The sequence below is a fragment of the Physeter macrocephalus genome, chromosome 10 (assembly GCF_002837175.3).
Source record: "Physeter macrocephalus isolate SW-GA chromosome 10, ASM283717v5, whole genome shotgun sequence".
Classification (NCBI taxonomy): domain Eukaryota; kingdom Metazoa; phylum Chordata; class Mammalia; order Artiodactyla; family Physeteridae; genus Physeter; species Physeter macrocephalus.
Genome location: NC_041223.1, coordinates 39,521,023 through 39,542,786, shown reverse-complemented (window position 1 = coordinate 39,542,786; position 21,764 = coordinate 39,521,023). Strand labels below are relative to the sequence as shown.

At 37.9% G+C, this 21,764-nt stretch overlaps 1 protein-coding gene across 1 annotated transcript in view; it reads left to right on the top strand.

The window, feature by feature from the left end:
- Window positions 1-21,099, top strand: part of CLVS2 (clavesin 2) — a 68,161-nt gene extending 47,062 nt beyond the window's left edge. Inside the window, exons 3-5 of the mRNA XM_007117817.2 lie at window positions 6,845-6,955; window positions 12,770-12,990; window positions 19,999-21,099. Of these exons, the coding sequence (XP_007117879.1) occupies window positions 6,845-6,955; window positions 12,770-12,990; window positions 19,999-20,086 (420 nt within the window). The 3' untranslated portion in view covers window positions 20,087-21,099. The remainder of the gene's footprint in view (window positions 1-6,844; window positions 6,956-12,769; window positions 12,991-19,998) is intronic.
- The last annotated feature ends 665 nt before the right edge of the window (window positions 21,100-21,764 follow it).

The following is a 21,764-nucleotide window of genomic DNA, read 5'->3' as shown; positions in this document are numbered from 1 at the left end:
AAGTTGAGGAACCCCAGACAGTCTGGTTTAGGAGTCCTAGACAGTCTTACTTGTGAAACAAGACCGGAGTTGTGATGTAATAATAGAAAAGTTCATTTTCCTCACATTTATGACCTCAACCTTTAATTACACCAGAAACTATATTGATTTATGTTCTCAAATCTGACAGTTTACTCATAGTAGTATTAATCTTAATACACAATTTTTATATTTCATCAAAATCAGTTAAAAATTTGAGTTACATGCTAATAGTACAGATTCTCTAATTTTTTTTCTTGAATAGCTAGATATTTAGGGCAAACGTATTTTTTTGCTAGAAATATGTGAATAATTCTCCTATGTATATTTGATAGATATAAATACGTTTACCCCTCTATATGGTGCCTATGGTGCCAAAGTCTATTGTGTTCATAGTGTTTATATGCCAATGAGGAGAAGATCAAGGCTTTGCTTTGATTGAGCTCGTTTTGCAGTTGTTTGCCATGGCAGTCAACTCTTAAGGAAACGCACATATTACATGCTGGAAGTACTTCCAGATCCATCTTCTCCCAAAGAAGGATATTTATTTTAGTTTGTGGTCAGCAGAGGCTTGGAGAGATGCTGAATTCCACTAGAGCTTTGGCGGGTCAAGTTTCCATTCTTCACCCTCTTACTGCTGATGTCCCAGCAGACTTTTACCTTCCAAAGGTGGTAACTAGAAAGTGGAAGGGGTGTGCAGATACTACTGTGAACAATTGCTCTTCTAGAGCTTGCTTAGCAGCTGTCGTTGCACAGGAAGTTGACTGCTGCCTCCCTTTAGTCCTTTAAATCTTATTCAAGTGCATCTCATTGACAGATCTCACCTAGTCAGAACCCTAGCTAACATAGATTCCTGGTTTAGCCTTCCATCCCCTGCTCTGTTAGGTGGGGCATGAAGTAGGTGGAAATGGATGCCAGGCCCAGCACCAACAGACCATATGGAACACACAACCTCTGCACTCAAAGAGCTTACAATTTAGTAGTGGAGGCAGACAAATAAAGAGACAATTTTAGTATCTCATGGCGAGTGCAGTGATGGACTTAGGTGCTGTGATGGTAGAGATGGGCTTTGATGTGAGGGTAGTGGAAGGAGAAGTCAGGAAAAGGCTCAAAAGAGCTTCCTGGAAATGATGTTGCCCGAGCTAATTCTTAAGGGATTAGTAAGAGCAGATGATACAAAAAGGGAGGGATGCGTATGGGAAGGAACAGAATCAACAAGTGATAAAACAGCATGTGAACATGAACAGACATGAAGGGGATGGGGGGAAGTGACATGGTACTAAGGAGTGGAATGGAGGTAGTGAGTTTCGGATTTTACTGTGCTCACACTGGCATCATATGGAAGGTGAATATGAAAATATAAAGCTACACAGAGGTGGGGGCATAAATACTGCAAAACTTGAGGTGTGATCAGAAATAAAGGGGATCAGGGCTTCCCTGGTGGCGCGGGGGTGGGGGGCCCGCCTGCCGATGCAGGGGACACGGGTTCGTGCCCCGGTCCGGGAAGATCCCACGTGCCGCAGAGCGGCTGGGCCCGTGAGCCATGGCCGCTGAGCCTGCGCGTCCGGAGCCTGTGCTCCGCAACGGGAGAGGCCACGGCAGTGAGAGGCCCGCGTACCGCAAAAAAAAAACAAAAAAAGGAAAGTGGAGCAGACTTCTGTTTTCCAGTTCCTAATATAAACAGCTTGGAAGTCACCACTCTGTCCTAACAAGGAAAAAACTGAACAGACTGAAAAATCAACAACTATTCTTAGATCTATAAAAGTAGTGTGAGGACACAGGGCAATCCCCTACCCCCCCAAGATTAGAGAAACAGGTGAATACAGGGAGTCTTGGCTTATTGGGGCAGAAAGTTATGATCAGAAACCTACGTGGGAACCAATCTGGGGAAGGACAACCTGAATTGTTAATGACGAATTGCTGGAGGCTCATTGTATAAAATGCTGAGAGTTAAAAGCTCCAGGGAGAGGAGCAGGTATAGGGGGGCCCTCCACACTTTCGTGAGATTTACCTCCAGGATCTTGACCAAGTTCTCACAGTAAATATTTGAGAAAAATCCCCTTGTGTTTGCAACAGGAGGAGGGGAAAAGGAACCATTTTTACATATGCCAGAGCACTCTGATCTCCTCATCAAGGCTTGCTCTCAGGAGAAACCAGGTAACCAGAACCTAACCTGCTGGGGTATTATTAGAGCTTAACTGACCTGCGGGCGAGGGAAACTCCCAACTTTAGTCTTCCACATGGGAAAAGGCAAATACCCAACTCCAGGTACTTTAGCCATCCTGCTCCACCCAAGCCAGGAGAAAAAAAATCAAGAAACACTTGTGAGTTAACAGTCCAGAGGCACATGATCATTAAAAGTCCAAGAGCTAATCCACTAGACTATAGAATGCTTTACCTTCCCCCATGTCTTACCATTTTATGACTGAAAGCCTTTTATAATAGTTCCTTTTACCTGGTACCTCATGCCTGGCTATCAAGAAAAAATTATAAGTCATAACTGAAAAAAGGTAGAAAACAAAATTTGAAGAGACAGGGTAAGCATCTGAATGAGACATGGCAGGGATATTGGAATTATTAGACTGGGAATTTTAAACTATGATTAATATGCTAAGGGCTTTAATGAATAACTAGACAGCATGCTAAAACAGATGGACAATGTAAGCAGAGAGGAGGAAATCCTAAAAAAGAACCAAAAAGGAATGCTAGCGATCAAAAACTGTGACAGAAATGAAGAACGCTTTTGATAGGCTTTTTAGTAGACTGGACACAGCTAAGGAAAGAATCTCTGAGCTTGAGGATATATCAGTAGAAACCTCAAAAGCTGAAATGCAAAGAGAACAAAGGGAAAAAAAACCAGAACAGAATATCCAAGGACTGCAGGGCAACTACAAAAGGTGTACCATGTGTATAATGGTAATACCACAAGGAGAAGAAAAAAAGAAAGCAAATGAGTGATATCACAGTGAGGAAAGGAAGGAATCAAGTGTTATGTCCTTGTTTTGGACTTTGATACCTTTTTAACACAGAGGTAGTGTTAAGTCAGAATTTTAACCTAGGTCTACTTGATTGCAAAGTCAGTGCTTTCCTTTCTCTTTCACACTGTCTTAACTGTGATTTGATACTGACCAAGTCATTCTGTATTTAAAGATGTGTCCAAGGAATCCATGGCATCATGTGTAAGTTATGTGTTTACACGTGTATATTCTTTGTTCACAGTAGAAGAAGCATGACCTTCAAGCGGTTCTCAAAGTTTAAAAATCACTGAGCTAAGACTTCTGGCTTAAAAACCTGATAGCTGGTGTTCATTCGGTTTTGTTCTAGAGATCAAATGCTCACTCAGGAGTATATTTTAAAAGTGTACTACGTAGTTCTGCTTTAGGTAGTGCTGTAGGTTAAAAATTCTTAAAGATCTTCCTGCCATGAAGCACCAAGGTGTTGAATCAATCACAATGAAAATATGTCTAGATGCTCTGCTGAACTCTGATGAGCAAGTTCCAACAGAGACAAAGCACATGGAGTCTACTGGAAAGAAACAGAATAAGGGAAGCTTGAGGGGTTCTGGAGGCCAGCGTTGACTGTAGGAACGTGGAGTTTGGGAGAGTAATGATTGCTGGGGGTGCGTGGTGGGCAGGAGCAGACGTGAGGCCTGCACACACTGAGGGCACGTTGGGGACTGGATGTGAGAACATGCATTCCTCCAGGTGCTGCGTCCTTAGGGAAAGGTTGTGCTGGGAAAATCCCTGCTGGCCAGGAAACGTTTAAGGAACCTCTCTGCCTCTCCCGTATCCAGGGATAGAACCTGGTGGGAGCTAATATAGATCTTGTCGGGAGAAAAGCATCCTCAAACTAGCTTTTTCAGGATTCCCAAGGATTAATATTAGCCAAATATGATCCACCAGAAACAAGATATCATGAACAAGATCAGCAGAGATAACAAATTCAGGCCCTCAAGGACCCAGAAACAAAATACCTCTGTGTAAAATGCTTATGTTATCAAACAATGTTATTAATGATGGAATTAAAATAAGCAAAGACCAAGCAACTAACAAATTAAAGTGTCGTGAGAATCTATTTTACACCCACTAGATTGGCAGAAGTTAGAAAGATGGATAATACCAAGTGTAGTATGTGGAGCAGCCAGAACTTTCCTGCATTACTGGGGGAAAGAGGAGTATAAAGTGGTGCAGTTTGCTCCTAACAATTTTGTAAAGTTGAACTGTATACACTCTATGACTCAACGGTAACACGTTTAGATAAATACCTTGCACATGCACCTGAACATGCACAAGAGACACTTCTGAGAATGAAGTCTGCAGAGCAGCTGTGTTGGTGACAGCAAAACAAACCGAAAATTTGGAAAACAATGTGCAGGGACAGAAGAAAATAAACTGTGGTGTTCCGTACAATGGTATGCTATACAACAGTGACAATGAACTATAGCTATGCACAACGTGTTTAAATTTCAAATACAACGAACTGCAAAAACACTGTTATGCGACCACATTCACTATGACATTTTTATAAAGCTTAAGTACTTAAAAAACTTAACAGTATGTTTTAAGGGATATATATATATATATATATATATAGCAAAAATATAAAAATAAAATATGCAAAATAAAAATTATATATTTATAACATTTATAAAATAAAATATAAAATATTGATATAAGAAAGAGAAATGCTTATATTTGAAATACAATGTGAAATTTTAAAATGTGGGGGAAATGAAAGAATATATAAATACAGTGATCTTCAAGGTTACCAACTATATTCTATTTGTTAAGCTGAGTGGAGGGCACATATTAGTATTCTCTTTATTGTATATACATTATTTACCTTCTTTTTATGTATAAAAATGTCATAATTTTAAAAGACAGTATGAATTATATATGTATACATATATCCCCTCTTTTTTGGATTTCCTTCCCATGTAGGTCACCACAGAGCACTGAGTAGAGTTCCCTGTGCTATACAGTAGGTTCTCATTAGTTATCTATTTTATACATAGTATCAATAGTGTATATATGTCAATCTCAATGTCCCAATTCATCCCCCCCCCCATTTCCCCCTTGGTATCTGTATGTTTGTCTCTATGCCTGTACAGTAGAAACTAACACAACATTGTAAAGCAACTATACTCCAATAAAATTTTTTTTTTTTTTTTTTTTTTGGTACGCGGGCCTCTCACCGCTGTGGTCTCTCCCGATGCAGAGCACAGGCTCCGGACGCGCAGGCTCAGCAGCCATGGCTCACGGGCCCAGCCGCTCCGCGGCATGTGGGATCTTCCCGGACCGGGGCACGAACCCGTGTCCCCTGCATTGGCAGGCAGACTCTCAACCACTGCGCCACCAGGGAAGCCCCAATAAAAGTTTTTTAAAAAGTAACCTGCTATGTGGAAGTCAGATGTATTTTTTCATATGAAAATGAAAGCATATTTAGCTGAAAAAATAAAAATAAATTAGAAGACACTATGCCTGCATTTCTACCTGATTCATTTCTGTTTTGTAATACTCTTGATGAATGAAAGCTACAAATTTATAAAAGAAGTAAGACACTGACATAAAATAAGACACAGCTTACGAATGTTTTTATTATTTCAAGTACTGTGGTTTTTTTCATAGTGTGTTATTCTCAAAGATAGAAATTTTGTTGCAGAAAAAATGTTGACTCTAAAAATCAATATATAAAATCACCAATTAATTTCTAATGCTCATAAGTGTCCCCTAAAAACAAAATAATTTAATGATGTTACATCATGCATGTTTTAAAATCTTTTGAATCTTGTTCAAGAGAAAATTTTAATTAAGAAAATAGATCTACAATTATTTCAGTTTCTTCTCTTTTCTTCCTGTTTATGTTCTCAGTAGAATCTAGATGTATGCCAATTATTATGATGCCACTCGAGAGACACTTCTAGTGGTACAGTTTTTTAAAGGAGACTTTTGTAGTCAGTTCAGCATGGAATGCTGAACCAGTAGCAAAATCTAGGTCCATTTATGTAGAATCCGTAGCACTGTCAAATGTTGTAACTTATTTGGCTTAAGGATTCTCTTCAGATTTGGGGGTGGATTTGAGATGCATCTCTTTGGTCACAGAAAGGAGGAAAACACCTCTACATGACTTCAGATGCAAACCTTACATGGTTGAGTTCTTGCTGAAGGAGAGGCTGACTTTGTAATAGCCCCGTTTTCCTCCTGTTGGGTGAGCTCAGAGGGTTTGACTTTCATTTAACTTGGCAAAATGCATGTGCAAATTTCTTACACTACAATTCCAGGTTTTTATTTTGCTTAAGCATGTTTCCTTTTTTTGGTAGCTGGAATAAGGAAAGGAGAGTGTTTATAGTAAGGATGGTAATAAAATAAAGAGAATAAAGTGAGTTTTGATATCTGACCATCCTCACATTATAGGTAACTACATTGAAATTTAATAAAACATTTTAATTTAAATACATTTTAATATACACTTATCTAACATAGATTCATTATTTGACAAATTTCTAAAGTCTTTTACTTATATTTCTTGGACTATAATGACTGTTAGCAGTTTGCAGGCTTAAAATGTGGCACTCCTAAAAATGCTGAAATTCCTATCAACAACCTATTCTTGAGAAACATGTGCTTTGTTACATATTGCTTCAGTTTCTGTATGAAAGTTACAATATTTAATTTCAGTAAGGTTCTTCCTTCTTTCTTCTCCTTAGCTATACAGATAATCATTTAAGTGTGCGGAATAACAAATTTGTATACCGTATGGCCTTCCCTAAACCTTCTCAGTGTTTTAAAGCGTGTTTTGATTTTTTTTCCCCGCCATGTTACTCTAGGATAGTTTCCCAGCACGATTTGGAGGAATTCATTTTGTCAACCAACCATGGTATATCCATGCCCTGTATACCGTGATCCGGCCTTTCCTGAAGGAGAAGACTCGGAAAAGGGTATTTGTTTGCTTCTTTGTTTTTTTATTTTCTTTCTGCTCCCCCATTCAATAAATTATGATGCATACTGTATGTATAACATGTGCTGTGGTAAAATGTGTTTCTGTATTGAATATAACTGTAAAAGATATCATAAAAGGTATTTTACAAAATGTAAAATCTTGTGATTAATTCTGAACAGTGTATCTGTGAAAGAAATACTTAAAAACTAGCTCTCTTGCTTTTCCACAAATGGGGAGAACATTTTAGCACATTCATTATACATTAAAGCCTTGGTTTAAAAGTAAAAAAATTATACCATGTTACTATATTGTTATTGGTACACTTAATTTCAAGTAATATACAGGCAAAAGTTATAATTTTTTATGTTATAAATAGGTGTTAGTTATTTCACATTATGTATTACATTGAATATAGTGAATTTTGTCATCTCTAATATAATTTTGTAGTGATTGTCTTGATCAATCACACATTTCAGAAAGAATACTAATGTGTAGAAATTTTAATATCTCTTTAAATTACAAGTTACTTAAATTCCAAGATTCAGTTTTATCCAACAATAAGGATATTCAAAGTATGTTCCAAAATTATCATTTTTCTGAGAATAAGAATATTTATATAAATTACTTAATGCAGTGCATGGCACATTGTAAATACAGAACACATTTATCACTATTGATAATATTTTAAAATGCATTTTAATGTACATTATTTCATTTTATCCTCCAAACATCTCTGAAAAGTAAGCTTAGTAAGCATCATCTCCTATTTAAAAGCTGAGGAAAGTAAGTCTTAGGATCGATAAATAACTTGCTTATTCATTTACACAGCTGTAAAGTTGTAGAGTTAACATTTGAATCCAAATAGCTCTGCATTTAGAGATATTTTTGCCACTGTGCTGCGACCAATTTTCAAATGATTAGTTCCACAGTAAAATATAGTTACTTCTAAATCCATATGGAAGATAATTTTCCATGTTTCTCATGAATGAGAAGGCACTTCAGGTATCTCAGTGCCATAAAAGCCGTACTGTGAGTGTGAAAGTGAAATCATTATTAGTATGTGTTGGTGTCAAACATTTGTGAACAGAGAGTTTTCTGTTTATGAATTTGTTGAATATGTTTTAGTACTTTAGAAGGAAGAATTCTGTAAACAATTATAATTTATATTAGGAATTATTTCTACCACCAAGATTCATATTAATTTACATTTTATAATTTGGAAAAATGTATTGATGTGCCTCAGAAAAAACACTTTCAGCATTGTATTATGAAGGCGTGATCAGGTGATCTAAAATACCTGCTGGGGCTTTTAGTACAAATTGTACTAGTGAATGCTTTTGTAGTGTTCACGCTATGCCGTGTGTTGTTCTAAGTACTCTTGGTATGTTAATTCATTTAGTCCTTCCAACAAAGCTTTAGGGTAAGCATTGTTATTTTCCTCCTTTTATAGATGGGAAAATGAGGCATGGAAGGTGAAACCATTTGCTCTAAATCACAGCTAGGAGGTAGTAGAGCTGAAAATGTGGATGTATTGGGAAGACTGTTCCAGGTTGAGGGACTAGCAAAGGCAATGGACCTTAGGTAGAAACAGGCCTGGAATATTTGACAAACAGCAAGGAGGCCAGAGAAGCTGGAGACGAGTGAGCTACTGGGGAGGATAGCAGGGGACTAGATGGGCAGGAACATAGTGTGCCCGCTCATAGAGGGTCTTGTACACCGTTGTAAAGAGCTGGGCTTTCAGTCAGAGTGAAATGAGGAGCACTTGAAAGACTTTGAGTGCAGGAGTGACTTGTTGTGACATGATTTTGACATGATTTTGCTCTGTTGAAAAGACTGAAGAGTATCAAGTCTACAAAACAAGGAAAGCTCTAGGTCTGGGGGTTATTTGATGGAATTTGATGATTTTGACAATGCCTACAAGAATGCATTGCTAGCACTATTCCAGATGGAATTGAGGTATTTGAATTTTACCATTTTAATTAAAACTATATGACTTGGAAATTTTTGTATGAGAAAATAATTATAGATTGAAACACCTTTAATTTTTAAGTATATAATCAATGCACGATGCAACGTTATTATATTTCCTTACTGGAATCCCAAGTGATTCAGCATTACAGTATTACTCAAACAACTTATAATACAGATGCTGTAAATCTATGTTCTGAAAAACTGGTAAAAGGAAACCTAGGAAAACGTCGTGAATCATCTTTCACAGTAGACATTTAGCTCTTCATTTTCTTAAATTAAATCAGACGTTGAGTTTCCAACACCCTGGCCTGATGGGAATGTCAACCTTAAGTGTCACAGGTGTCCCTTCTTCTCAAAATTTCACCAGTGTCTGGAATCTTTCATGTAGAGCCTAACTTCCCATCCATCGTGGCCACTTTTGACATGCTCACCATTCAAGCTAGTATTAGTTCCTTGATTAAGGTCTCCTCCTGCCCCCAAGCATCTTTACTGAAGCCAGAACCCAACGGCTAGGTTTCAATCCACTACCCTAGTGCACTCTTCAGCTGGTCCACAGATGTGGTCCTGCCACACCCCAAGAGCTGACAGGAAACAGGTTTTCCTGCTAGTTGTCACAAATTTCCACTTCTTCCTCAATCATGGGCTTGCTATTCTATTCCTTGCTAATTCTTAAAAATATTCTACCCCCTTTCTACCATAATTATGGTCAGCTACCATAATCTCTTCAATGACACGTTTTAGGAAAATAAAATTTTAAATGTTTTTAAATTTTAAAGTTCAGCCTAAGTATAATTGTAAGGTAATCTGAGGCAAAGGAGACCCAAAGAACCAGACTTCTTGCATGAAATGGAGGAAGAAAAAATATATATGGGGGAGAATATAGTGAAACTTCAATAAATGATGAGATAAATGTGTGCATGGCATATTCCAGCAGGGTGTGAGGAGTAGGACATGTGTTCACAGAAAGAGTTCATAGAGGATCTTATAGGACTTAACTCTAAGAGAAAGAAGAAGCCAATGGGGGATTGTGAGCAGACTAACGTGACCTGACTGATGTTGTAACATGGTCATTCTGGCTGCTGTGTTGAGAATAGAGTGTTGGTGGCAAGAGTGGAAGTCGGGAGAGCAGTTAGGAGGCTAGTGCAGTAACACAGTGTGAAGGATGATGGGAGTTGAGTTAGGGTTGTAAGGGTGGAGTTGTTCAGATGTTTGAATTCAGGATAGATTTTGGAGGTAGTACCAAAAGAATTTACTGACAACTTAGATTATGAGAGAAGTAAAAGATGAGTCAAATGTTTTGGCCTGAGAAACTAGAAGCATATTTCTATGATTAACTGACATTGAAAATAGGGAGGAGTTGATTTGGGGGAGAGAATTATAAGTTCAATCTTGGATATGTTAAGTTCCAGGTGCCCATTTACCATTTATGTGGAGGTGTGACATAGAGAGTAGAAATACCAATATGGAGTTCAAAAGAGAGGTCTGGATTCAAAATATAAATTTTCAGTGTATGGACAATACTTAAAGCCACTCGACTGAATGACATCACCAAGGAGTGAGTATAGTTAGAGAAGAGAATAAATCCAAGAACTGAAGCCTGGAGCTCTCTGATGTAAGATGCTGGGGAGGTGAGGAATAACCAGCAAAAGAGTCTGAAAAAAGCATCTATCAAATAGAAGGAAACCAAGAGATCCTGGGAGAAAGTGTTTCAATGAGGAGAGCCATCTACTATATCCAGTGCTGCTGACAGTTTAAGAAAAATAAGGACAGAGAATTATTGGACACTGAATTTAGCAGTGAGAAGGATCTTGACAAGAGCTATTTTCATGCAATGGTGGGAGGCAAAGCCTATTTGGATTCGATTCAGGAAAAATGGGACAAAAGTACTTGGACAATGAATATAGATGACTCTTTTGATGAGTTTTGCAATGAAAGGAAGGAGAAAAATAGGATAATAACTGGAGGTAAGGTCAAGAGAGGTTTTATGCATCTGTATGGGGGGGGAGGGAAGAGTAGAGTTGGCATGTTTGTTCTTTGATGGGAAAGATACAGAAGAGGAGGAAATTTGATGATGTGAGAGAGACAAGAGAGAATTGTTTGGGAAATATAACTGAGTGGAAGAGAGAATGAATTCAAGTGCACAGGTGGAGGGGTTGGCCTTTGTAGTTTATTCTTCCATTGTGCTGGGAGCAAAGGCAAAGCATATGGACACAGATGCTAGTGGGTGGGTCTCATCTGGTTGCCCTATTTTTTCAGGGAAAGAGGAGACAAGGCCAAAGCTGAAAGTGATGTTGAGGGAGGAGGGAACAGAGTGTTAGTGAAAAGAGAAGCAGTGTGAATTACATTGACTTTTCTAAGGATTTATTACCGTAACTCTTGCATGACTTGAAAGAGAAGGTTTCTGACATGAAGTAGTACATCTGATGAAATAAAGATTGTATACCTAATAAAGTAGGGATTTCAGGTTCTAGAACTTAATTTTCCCAGGAAAATTATAGGAGAGCGAGATAGAGAGAGAGGGAGGGAGAGAGAGTGTGTGTGTGTGTGTGTGTGTGTGTTCCTGTTGTGCTCTGTAAGTAGGAAGGGGAAGGTGTAAAATTTGCAATTAACCAGATTTACCTTGGGGCAGACAGTATCTTCCACCTCTGTAAGCCCCACATTATGTATTCCATCAGCCGCTTGCTGTGATCATTTTGGCCAGTGACCCGCTCTCAGGTGCTTTTATACTCTTCCACAATTTGTTGAAATTACTTGTTGACTGGTGACCCCCATTCCTCTCATTTTATTTGATATAGACTAGTCTTTGTTTTCCAGTATATTTACTTCCGTGGATTCTAAAAGTATGGAAAGCAAGATGAACGTCATAGCCTGTTCATCTTGAACCTGAAGTATGAGATTTCTAAGCCACTTATAAATTATAATCTTTAAATAAATATGTAAGTTTATATGAGGTGACCATAGTACTTTATCAGAGAAGACTGATCTGAAGTCTTGAGATTGAAATGAAAGAAGAGGAAAGAGGTAGCAATTTATGGAGAAACAAATCTTGAGTATGTAGCTTAAATAATTCTCCAGTTTAACAAAAAGCTCTATGTAGACAGTGATAAGAATAATTAACAGATGCACACAGCTTTACAGTTTCAACTCATTATTCCATTTCTGATTTGAATGATAACCATGGAAATCTCTAGCAGAGAAGATGCTGGCAAAATTATAGAACATTGGTCCTTTGGGATGTGCAACTTCAGTCAACCTTTCATTGTGATGATGCTAATCTACTTTTATTTACATCACATACTTGTATTATAAAGCAGTAATTTAGTGGTTACAGTATTCTTATTTTTACTGAAGATGAAGAGAAAGCCATACTGGTGACAGCTTTTGGGTTTAATACCTTGAATGGGCTCAGCAGTTGTTGAGTCCTTATGAGAAGAGTCTTTTAATAGCATTCATTATGCACATCATCAGCTTTGTACAGCTAACACCAGGATAATGTGCAGATCAACATGCACATTAGATTCTGTTTATGTTCCCAGCTATGAAGCAGGAAACTAAATTTCTTGTTCTAGTTCTGTAAACCAATAACCATCTGACCTTCTAGAAGCTACCTAAAATCCCTGAGCCTCAGGATTTTTATATGAATTATTAGGATTACAGAACCAGCCTTCCTGTTTCACAGAGTAGATGAGGGGCTTAAATATTTTAACAGACATGGAAAACTCTTGCTTTGGCTTTCTATCCTCAATCCTCCATCCCCCCTGCCCCCCGCCCAGTTCCCCAAATCTGGGTGATATTTATTCTCCTCTGTGTGTTTTCTCCCACCCTCTTCTTGCATCTGTAGATATTTTTGCACGGTAACAACCTGAACAGTCTACACCAACTAATTCATCCTGAGATTTTGCCCTCTGAGTTTGGAGGAATGCTCCCCCCTTATGATATGGGAACCTGGGCAAGAACACTGCTAGACCACGAGTATGATGACGACAGTGAATACAGTGTGGACTCCTACAGCATGCCTGTGAAGGAGGTAGAGAAGGAACTCTCCCCCAAGTCCATGAAGAGGTATGCTGGAGGTCGCTGGGAAGTGGGCTGGGCCACGGTGGGGACACCTGATACAACTCCAGATTTTACATTTTTCTGAAGTAGATATTTGGTGACATTTTAAAGCCTTCCATGCTCCTATGATTGGATGTCTAAGGAGTTTCAAGTCAAAGATAAATTCATTCAAAGTAACCTCAACTCAATGCTGTTCCAAATTCACAATCTAGCTGGCCCCTTGGAAGTCAGCCAATCCAGTGGCTTTTCAAACGTTCTTTAAGGTTCTGGTTGAGTGCCTCAGGGCAAGCAGGTAGCTGGTGGGGACAGTGCCCATCTCCACTGCGGTGAGACTGACTATCGAAACAATTTTTTGGACTTCTGGGTAAGATTTCATTTGAAGGAAGGGATCCATGTAGCGCACGCACGCACACACACACACTTCAAACACTAACATTCAAAGCTTACATTCTTTTTTCAGCATCTCTGCCAAGTTTCTGTTTAAAAGTTTCTGTCTAGCCATTTCTGGGGCAAAACACTGTATTTACCTATAGCTTTAATCTTTACAGAATTCATTGTTGAGTCAGAATCTGATTTCCTGCTTTGACTCTCATAGTGTTATTAGGCCTGTTTTCTTTCAGTCAATGGGTATTTATTCAACACATGCTCTGTAATAAAAACTTTCCTAGATGTTTTGTATCCAATATGGGTAAAACATATGTCCAGCCATAATCTACTGGTGATCGAGGCCAGGGGGGTTGCCAGACACACACAAATGCATAACTGCCTCTGAGTTTGCATTCTGTAGCACACCAGAAGACATCTAATTCTTATGCTACCCCAGGCCACACCAGCCCAGGGTTCATTTGGATCACAAATATTATTTCTTGGTTCATTTCCTATCCTGGAAATATAGGAACCACAGCTCCTACAAGTCTCTCTTCACCTAATTCAGGGAGGACACAAGGGCATCTCCCATGTCATCGCAAACACTATCTTGCATCCTTCTCTGAGGAAAGACTTAGGGTCATTTGGTCACCACTGACTCATGCAGTGGCATCTTTGAGACTGGCCTCTTTTATTTGCTGCTGTAGCTGCTGCTGTTCTTGGGGGGCGGGGTGTGATGCCTTTCTCTCCCCAGGCTGCTCCACAACTCCTTGGAAAGAACGGAAAGGCCAGGAACCTCTTCAGCTTTAATTTCTCCACTAATTGACAAGCTTATCTTTAAATCAAGTTTGGGCCTTTCAACTCCCTCCTCTTAAAACAAGGCTTCCTAATTTGAGTTATATGCTCTTCTCACCAAAGGGGTTCATTGATGGACTCTCAAAGTGGTCTGTAAAGTGATAAAAGTTGTATTCAAAACTGTGTGTGTATATGTTTGAATGTTTATATGTATCTATTGATATATAAATGTATATATAGTGCATTTTTTTTCTGGAGAGAAGGCATATTTCATCAAATTCTCAGAGTTGTCTAAGACAAAAATGGTTAAAAGCCATTGCCTAAGAATAGGTTCCTGCTGATAAAAATTAAAATTCTAACAGTGATAATTGTTACAATCTACCATTTTTAATAAACGTCTCAGTTTATTAGTAAGGGCCTAACTATCATGAGTTAGGCCCTTAATAGGTGCCTGATTTGATAACATTCACTTACTTAATTCTCACAGCAACCTTGTTAAAGAGATATTCGTATCCCCAAAGTCACATAGTCTATATGTAATGGAACAAGGTTCCAATCCATGAGGTACAGTGTCTTTCATGTTGTTGATATAAATCTTGTCTACTCTTCTGTGACAGCATGACACAGAGTGCCCTCCCCCTAGAACTGAGCTACAGGAGGCTTTGGAGACAGCTCTCATAGGTGTCCCTTAGTCTTTTCCTTTGCCAGCTAGCAATGCTCATTTCCTTTAGCCCCTCCTTCTGTGACCTTTTAACTAATGTGGTCCCCTCCTCTGAGCACACCTCTCTCCATATCCTCTACAGCCTTAGCTGCATCACCATCACCTACACTTCCTCCAAAACTTCCTACCTGCTCTCTTTGCCTCCACCTTTACCCTGCTCCCCTACCTTCCATTTATTATATTATCCATGTGGCAATCAAAATAATATTTTTAAAATGTAAATCAGATCATTTCACTTTTCTGCTTTGAATTTTTAAGTGACTGCTGATTATACAGTGAATACAATCAACTCCATATCGAGACTTACAATATGCTGCATGATCTGATCCTGCCTACCTCTCTCCTCTAAGTTTATTTACCTTTTCTCTCCTCCCCTACCTTTCAGACGCAACATCCTTCTTTATTCTCCTTCAGCCTCCCCAGCTTGTTCCTATCCAAGGGTCTTTATTCTTGTCACCTCTGGCTGGAATATTCTTTTCCTCTATCTTCCAACGGCTGGCCCCAATCAAAGGTCATCTCCTCAAGAGGGTCTTTTGGTCTTTCTCAGTCACCAGGTCTTAATCAGCTCTACTTCCTACTCATTCTAGCCACTTCCTATCAATCACCTTCATTATTTTCTTCATAGTTCATTATTAGTCAGTGAAATGATTGATTTTAGTTCGTTATTTATCCCCCTGTCCTGCAATGTAAGCTTCAGGGAGACTTTAGTGGCTTTGTCTATCCTGTTCTCTTCTGAATCCTCAGTGCCTGGATTGGAGCCTGGCACACAAACCATGCTCACTAGGCACCAGTTAAATGAATGAAGGAGTCCTCTGCTGTCTGTCAGTGGCCCCTTTTAGGTGCAGTGTTTAGAATTGTAGAGGTGACATCTGACATTATCATTACTTGCATAGAGGTTTCAGAATTCTGGCTTTGCAGTGTAGACCTCATTGGCTTCCTTTAGTTGCTGTTGTTGTCACTGTTGCTGCCGTTCAGGCAGCCAAGGCACATTGCTGACTCATACTGAACCCCTTAAAACTGGTCTCTTTACTTATAGATCCTTATCCTCATAATTCTTTATTTCTGTGTTTAGCTTTTTCCTCAAAGCACATTATTTTATTTGACATCATCTTGTTAGATTTGGTTCAGGCGATCCACCTTTTGAAGTCTTTTTGGATCCTGATTTTCTTCTCCAATTAATTAGGCCATTTTGTCCCCTGAAGACTTGGCTTTTAGCATGATGACCTCCCCAACCCTGAGTTTCTTCCTTCTGACATGGGCTGATTGGAGTTTCAGACATCCTTTGTTTGGTGTAGGTTTTGTATCATATGAAGCTTATATGGTTCTATTCGAAAACTCCTGAAAAATGAGATCAAGAAAGTTGTTTCACTTTATTTTTATCCTCTCTCTGGCAGGGGATGGCAGTTCCCCATCAAGGATGGGAGAAAATTGTTTCTAGGTTCCACCTTTCCTCCATCTCCTTTTCCAGTTTTATATCATTCTTAGATTGAGAGCGGAAAAGTCATTCCTTCACCAAAGAGTTGTAGATAACTGTTCCCTTGGGTGAATTTAGCTACTTGTATAGCTAGAAGATTGTGTTCCTCTCTGTAAATTTGTGGAGAGATAGTATAATCATGTGAAAGAATACAAACTTCACTAGAGAATGGGTTCCTTAAACTCGGGGAATGTCTTTTACCTTATGCCTCTAGGACCCAGAATAGTGCCTGGCACACAACAGATGCAGTGAGCATTAACACTAATGTTGTTATGGTAATATGCACTTCCATTTTATTAAATAATATTCAGCACCTCTTGTTACTACACGCCACACCCCATCTAATGCTTTGTATACATCAACTCCTTTGCTTTTCTAAATAACTAATAAGGTAATACTATACCCATCTTATTGATGAGGAGACCCAGATACAGAGAAGGTAAGTAACTTCTACATTTCACACAACTACAAAGCTACAATGCTAATGTTGGAACACAGATAATAGTATTCTCTCAGTCATTTCCTTAACCACTACCATATGCTATCTGCCAGAATTAATGCTGGGGGTTATGCATGCGTTATTGCACTTGATCCTCAATACGTCTGTATGATGTAGATATTATTTTCCCATTTTACAGGTAAGGGAACAAAATCTTAGGAAGTGTAAATAGGCTTCCCTTGGTCACAGAACTAGTAAATAGCAGAAGGTGGAACTGGAATCCATTTCTGTCTAAAATCTAGTCTCTTAAACACTAAGGTATAGCACAATATTGTAGATACATAATAAATGAATAAATGATACCTGGATAATTAAAGTTAAACTATAGGTTTTCATGGGGAAAAAAAGTTATTCATTGAAAGACAGTAGAGGCTGGAGACTGCTAAGATGTACTATGAGTTAATGTTAGGTAACTTCCTCTATTGCAGTTGAAACAGACCAGTTTATTAACAGTTATGATCCTGCACAAATAACCCTGTTGCTTTGTATAAGAGAGCAAGAAAGAAAATCTAGACTAAAACAACAGTACACTTGGGGCAATTAAATATCAAAAAAATCTTAATCAGAAATTGTTTCTGCCTGGCTTGCTTTATTGAGGAATTGTTCTGCATATTGAGCCAGGAGCGTTCATCATCCAACAATTCTGACATCTGTAGTGCATGATAAAAGCAAACTAGGACATATATACACTACCAAACGTAAAATAGATAGCTAGTGGGAAGCAGCCGCATAGCACAGGGAGATCAGCTAGGTGCTTTATGACCACCTAGAGGGGTGGGATAGGGAGGGTGGGAGGGAGGGAGACACAAGAGGGAAGAGATATGGGGACATATGTATATGTATAACTGATTCACTTTGTTGTAAAGCAGAAACTAACACACCATTTTAAAGCAATTATACTCCAATAAAGATGTAAAAAAAAAAAAGCAAACTAGGAACTTAATCCCAGGTTGGATAGTGCACTGTAATTTAAACTATTTTATTAAAATTGCCATATCCTCTAATAATTTTTTTATTAAAAAAATTTTTTTAACATCCTTATTGGAGTATAATTGCTTTACAATGGTGTGTTACTTTCTGCTGTATAACAAAGTGAATCAGCTATACATATGCATATATCCCCATATCTCCTCCCTCTTGCGTTTCCCTCCCACCCTCCCTATCCCACCCCTCTAGGTGGTCACAAAGCACAGAGCTGATCTCCCTGTGCTACGTGACTGCTTCCCACTAGCTATCTATTTTACATTTGGTAGTAAAAGTAGTCAAGGAACGTAAGGATTTGAAAGATGTGTGTGCATGTGTATGTGTATTTGTATGATGTGTGTTTTAATAGAACATTATGGCAAATGCTTATATTGTAGACTCTGTGCTGTCTGAAGAGCTTTGGTGTGTACTTAATGAATATTATTAGGATATGCCTCAACATTTATATATTTAACTTTGTGAGAATTTTAAAATAAATGTTTTTGTTAAGAATTTCTTTCTCCACAGGATAAATTGCTTTATCTTCATCACTCTTCGCTTTGAATGCTTGATACCCATCTTCTTTCAGTATGGAAGCTATTTATTCGATAAAAGTTAAGACATTGAAATCCTACTGTGTAATAGACTCTGTGACATGCATTGTGTTCACAGCAAGGAGAGAAACTGATAAAGTCCCTGCTCATGGAATTTATAGTCTAGTGGGTACTCATTGTCAGGTAACGCTCTAGTGCAGGACATTAAATGAACCCCTGTATATTTTAGCATGGATTCATCTTGGGAAACCAATTATTTCAGTTGAGTCTAAGGAAAACAATGTTACAGGTCTAATTATTAAGTGCTTTGTGCAATTGTCAATTGTGTTAAAATGTATTTTATTGATGTACTTTTTTCTAAGATAAATTATCATTGCTCCTTCTCTCTCTCTCTCTGTCTCTTTCTCTCTCCTGCACACACACACACACACACACACACACACACACACACACACACACCCCACTTTCAACTGCAGTCAGTCTCCGTTCTGACATATGCATCTAATACCTATTATTGAGGTAAAATAGTGAAAATAACTTAGGAAATAAACCTCCTTATTTTAAAGTTCTCACCTTCCTTTTCATTCTCTCTTTAGAAATGAATTTGTTTATTTAAATGAAGGAGTCAATTTATCAGTTAATTCTGTAATTATTTTTGCTTTGATAATTAGTTCCATTGCTGTTCTTTTTCATTATCATGTGTGGTTGTATTTTAGCTTATAGTCTTTCTTTTTGAAAATTAATGAGGTCTGCTAAGAGGCATATTGCCACAGCAATAGCCAAATGGTTGGAATGCAGCAGCAGGGGAAAAATTCATTATGGAGGAGAATTTAAAAGGGCAGCTGCTTCTTTATTGCCATAGCCATTAAGATGGGAGCTTCCTGACACCACAGTAGCACTTTTCATTGACTTTCCTCCTTCCCAGTTTTATGTTGTTTCCTAGTGAGGAACTGAGATATAATTCCCACCTGCTATCAAAGGCATGTGTAAGGGGTTTTCACATTATTTGCTTTCCTAATCATAAAGTGCTGCTGACTAAACAAAAGGGGTTTCTAATTTTCTTAAAGTTTTCAAGAGTAAGATTGATTTTATTCAGATGTCCTAGTGGAAAGTTTAACAAAACTCATATTGAAATATTGATTTTTTCCCTAGTGTTCTCATTAAATATAAAAAAAGATGGTTAAAAATGCACATTCCTGTTGAAGTCGTTTCATAGAGCCCTTTCAGACAGGAATCAAGGCTCCTTTTATTTCTACTTCTTTTCTTATAACAATAAGTTCACTGTAATAATTCCCCCATTTGGTGATCTCTTGGAATACATCAGTCCTGTACTAGAAATTCTCAGTCTCAAAGAAAAGTCTCTTGCTTGATTGTAAAGAAGAGAACTTAAGCCTATTATTGTGTATTTAGAATCCTCTGCTGTGCATTATTCTATTCAGAGGCCAGAGAGGGATTGTTTCCTTTGATGCAAAACATCACCATAAATGTATCTCTCTAAATGTGCAGCATTCTCACTTCATAAATCTCTTGATGTAGAAGAAGTTAATCCGCATCCATGAGAGAAGTAATAAAGGAGAAAAGACAGAGAAGAGAACGTGATTGTTTGGCAGTAACGCACTGACATTGGCTTTATCATTTCTAGATCCCAATCAGTTGTGGATCCTACAGTGCTAAAACGTATGGATAAAAACGAGGAAGAAAACATGCAACCTTTGCTCTCTCTGGACTGATAACTTCTCTACCCTCCCCATGGATTAGAAATGGAAGGTACTTGTTTTCAGCACCAGGGCCAGCGCTGTGGAGGAATTACCAGCTGGAAATTTATTTATTCATGTTAATGTAGCATAATATATAAGACATCAGGCTTTCCCATTTGCCTGAGCCATGGGTGCCCTGGTCTGGATTTTTTTTTAAAAAGTCAATAATTTATTCTGTAAGTGCCAAGTTCTTTGTAAATACAATGTACTCTTCACGTCAAGTTTGTAAATTTTGGTAGTAACTTAAATTGGAAGATTGGCTTATGAGTCTATGCCAGTGATATGAACTATAACAAGAACAGAAAAGACACATAAACAATCAAAGCTAATTAAATGTAGCCCTGTTTCCTATGAAGCCATATTTCAGCTATCATAGTGATTGTTTCGTTGTTTTTCTCTGAAACTCTGTCGTACTCAAATGTACATTTAATGGACACAGGGAACTAGATGATTCTAGGAAATTATTATGATAAATGTATTAACTGTCTAGTGATTTTCAGTTCACAGAAAACGTACCCTGGTGACTATCACTGGCCTTGCATTTGGGAGACAAGAAATGGCAAATGACCTGGTAAACTCAACACTTGAACTCTTCTATGTTGTTTAATTCCTGGAGTCTTGTGAAAAAATATGTTGCCCAAATTAAGATGTGGAATTCTGAAAGAGAGTGGATTCTTTTTAAACTGCTGTCTTCACAATGTGTCCTTTATTCCAGACCCCATTTTATCCCTGTCTGATGTACTTTAAGAACCTTTTTCCCCCAAAACTCTTTGACCAAGAGAAAGAGAACTCATACATGAATAGTGTTTGACAGCTAATTTTGAACATAAAAGTTGCCAAGTACCAATAAGGGGCTAATTTCTAATTCTTGTTCACTGGTTGAAAAAATATATATATTCGCACACACGTATATATTTTTACTGAGCTCTAATAAATCCTTGATGTGACAGGCTTACAAAATAAATCACACATATTCAATGGTCTTAGAGATGTTATAGATTATTGTATGCAATGCTAACTCTGGAAAACCACTTCCACTAAAGTTAATGAAAATGAGGTATAGTAAAACAGACTTTCAGTGAACTTATTTAAGGGAATTCAATTTAATTTGTAATGCAATCTTGACTCTGCCATTTTAGTGAAATGTATTTTTTCTTCAAAAAACAACAGGTATCAACAAAGGCAGTAGGCAGTATCAGGTGATGGAGAGTAATATTGTTTTCCCCAAATTCAAGTTAATTTTCCTAATGATCCAGTAAGTACACATTTTCTTCTCAGAAAAGATTTTAAGAGCATATTGCGTCCAGGAGAGATAATGAAATCTTCTGAGGGCATCTGAGATACTATATTATAGTATAAATCTAGATTTGGAATCCTTATGTTAAAGTTTTCACTTCATAAAAATTCTGCAATGATAGCACATTTTTTAAATTTAACTTTAAATTTCAAATTCTAGTGTGAAAAAGCAAGATTTTTACCACCTTTCCAGAGTGGTAATTTTTGACACTGAGGATTTAACATTAAAATATTCTTTTGAAAGAAAAATATCTCAAGGAACTTTTGGAAACCAACAGAAATAAAGGCATGTAACAGCCTTCATATACTTCTTAGTCAAAAGCTTTAAAAAGTCCAGTTCTAATTCTACAGCCAA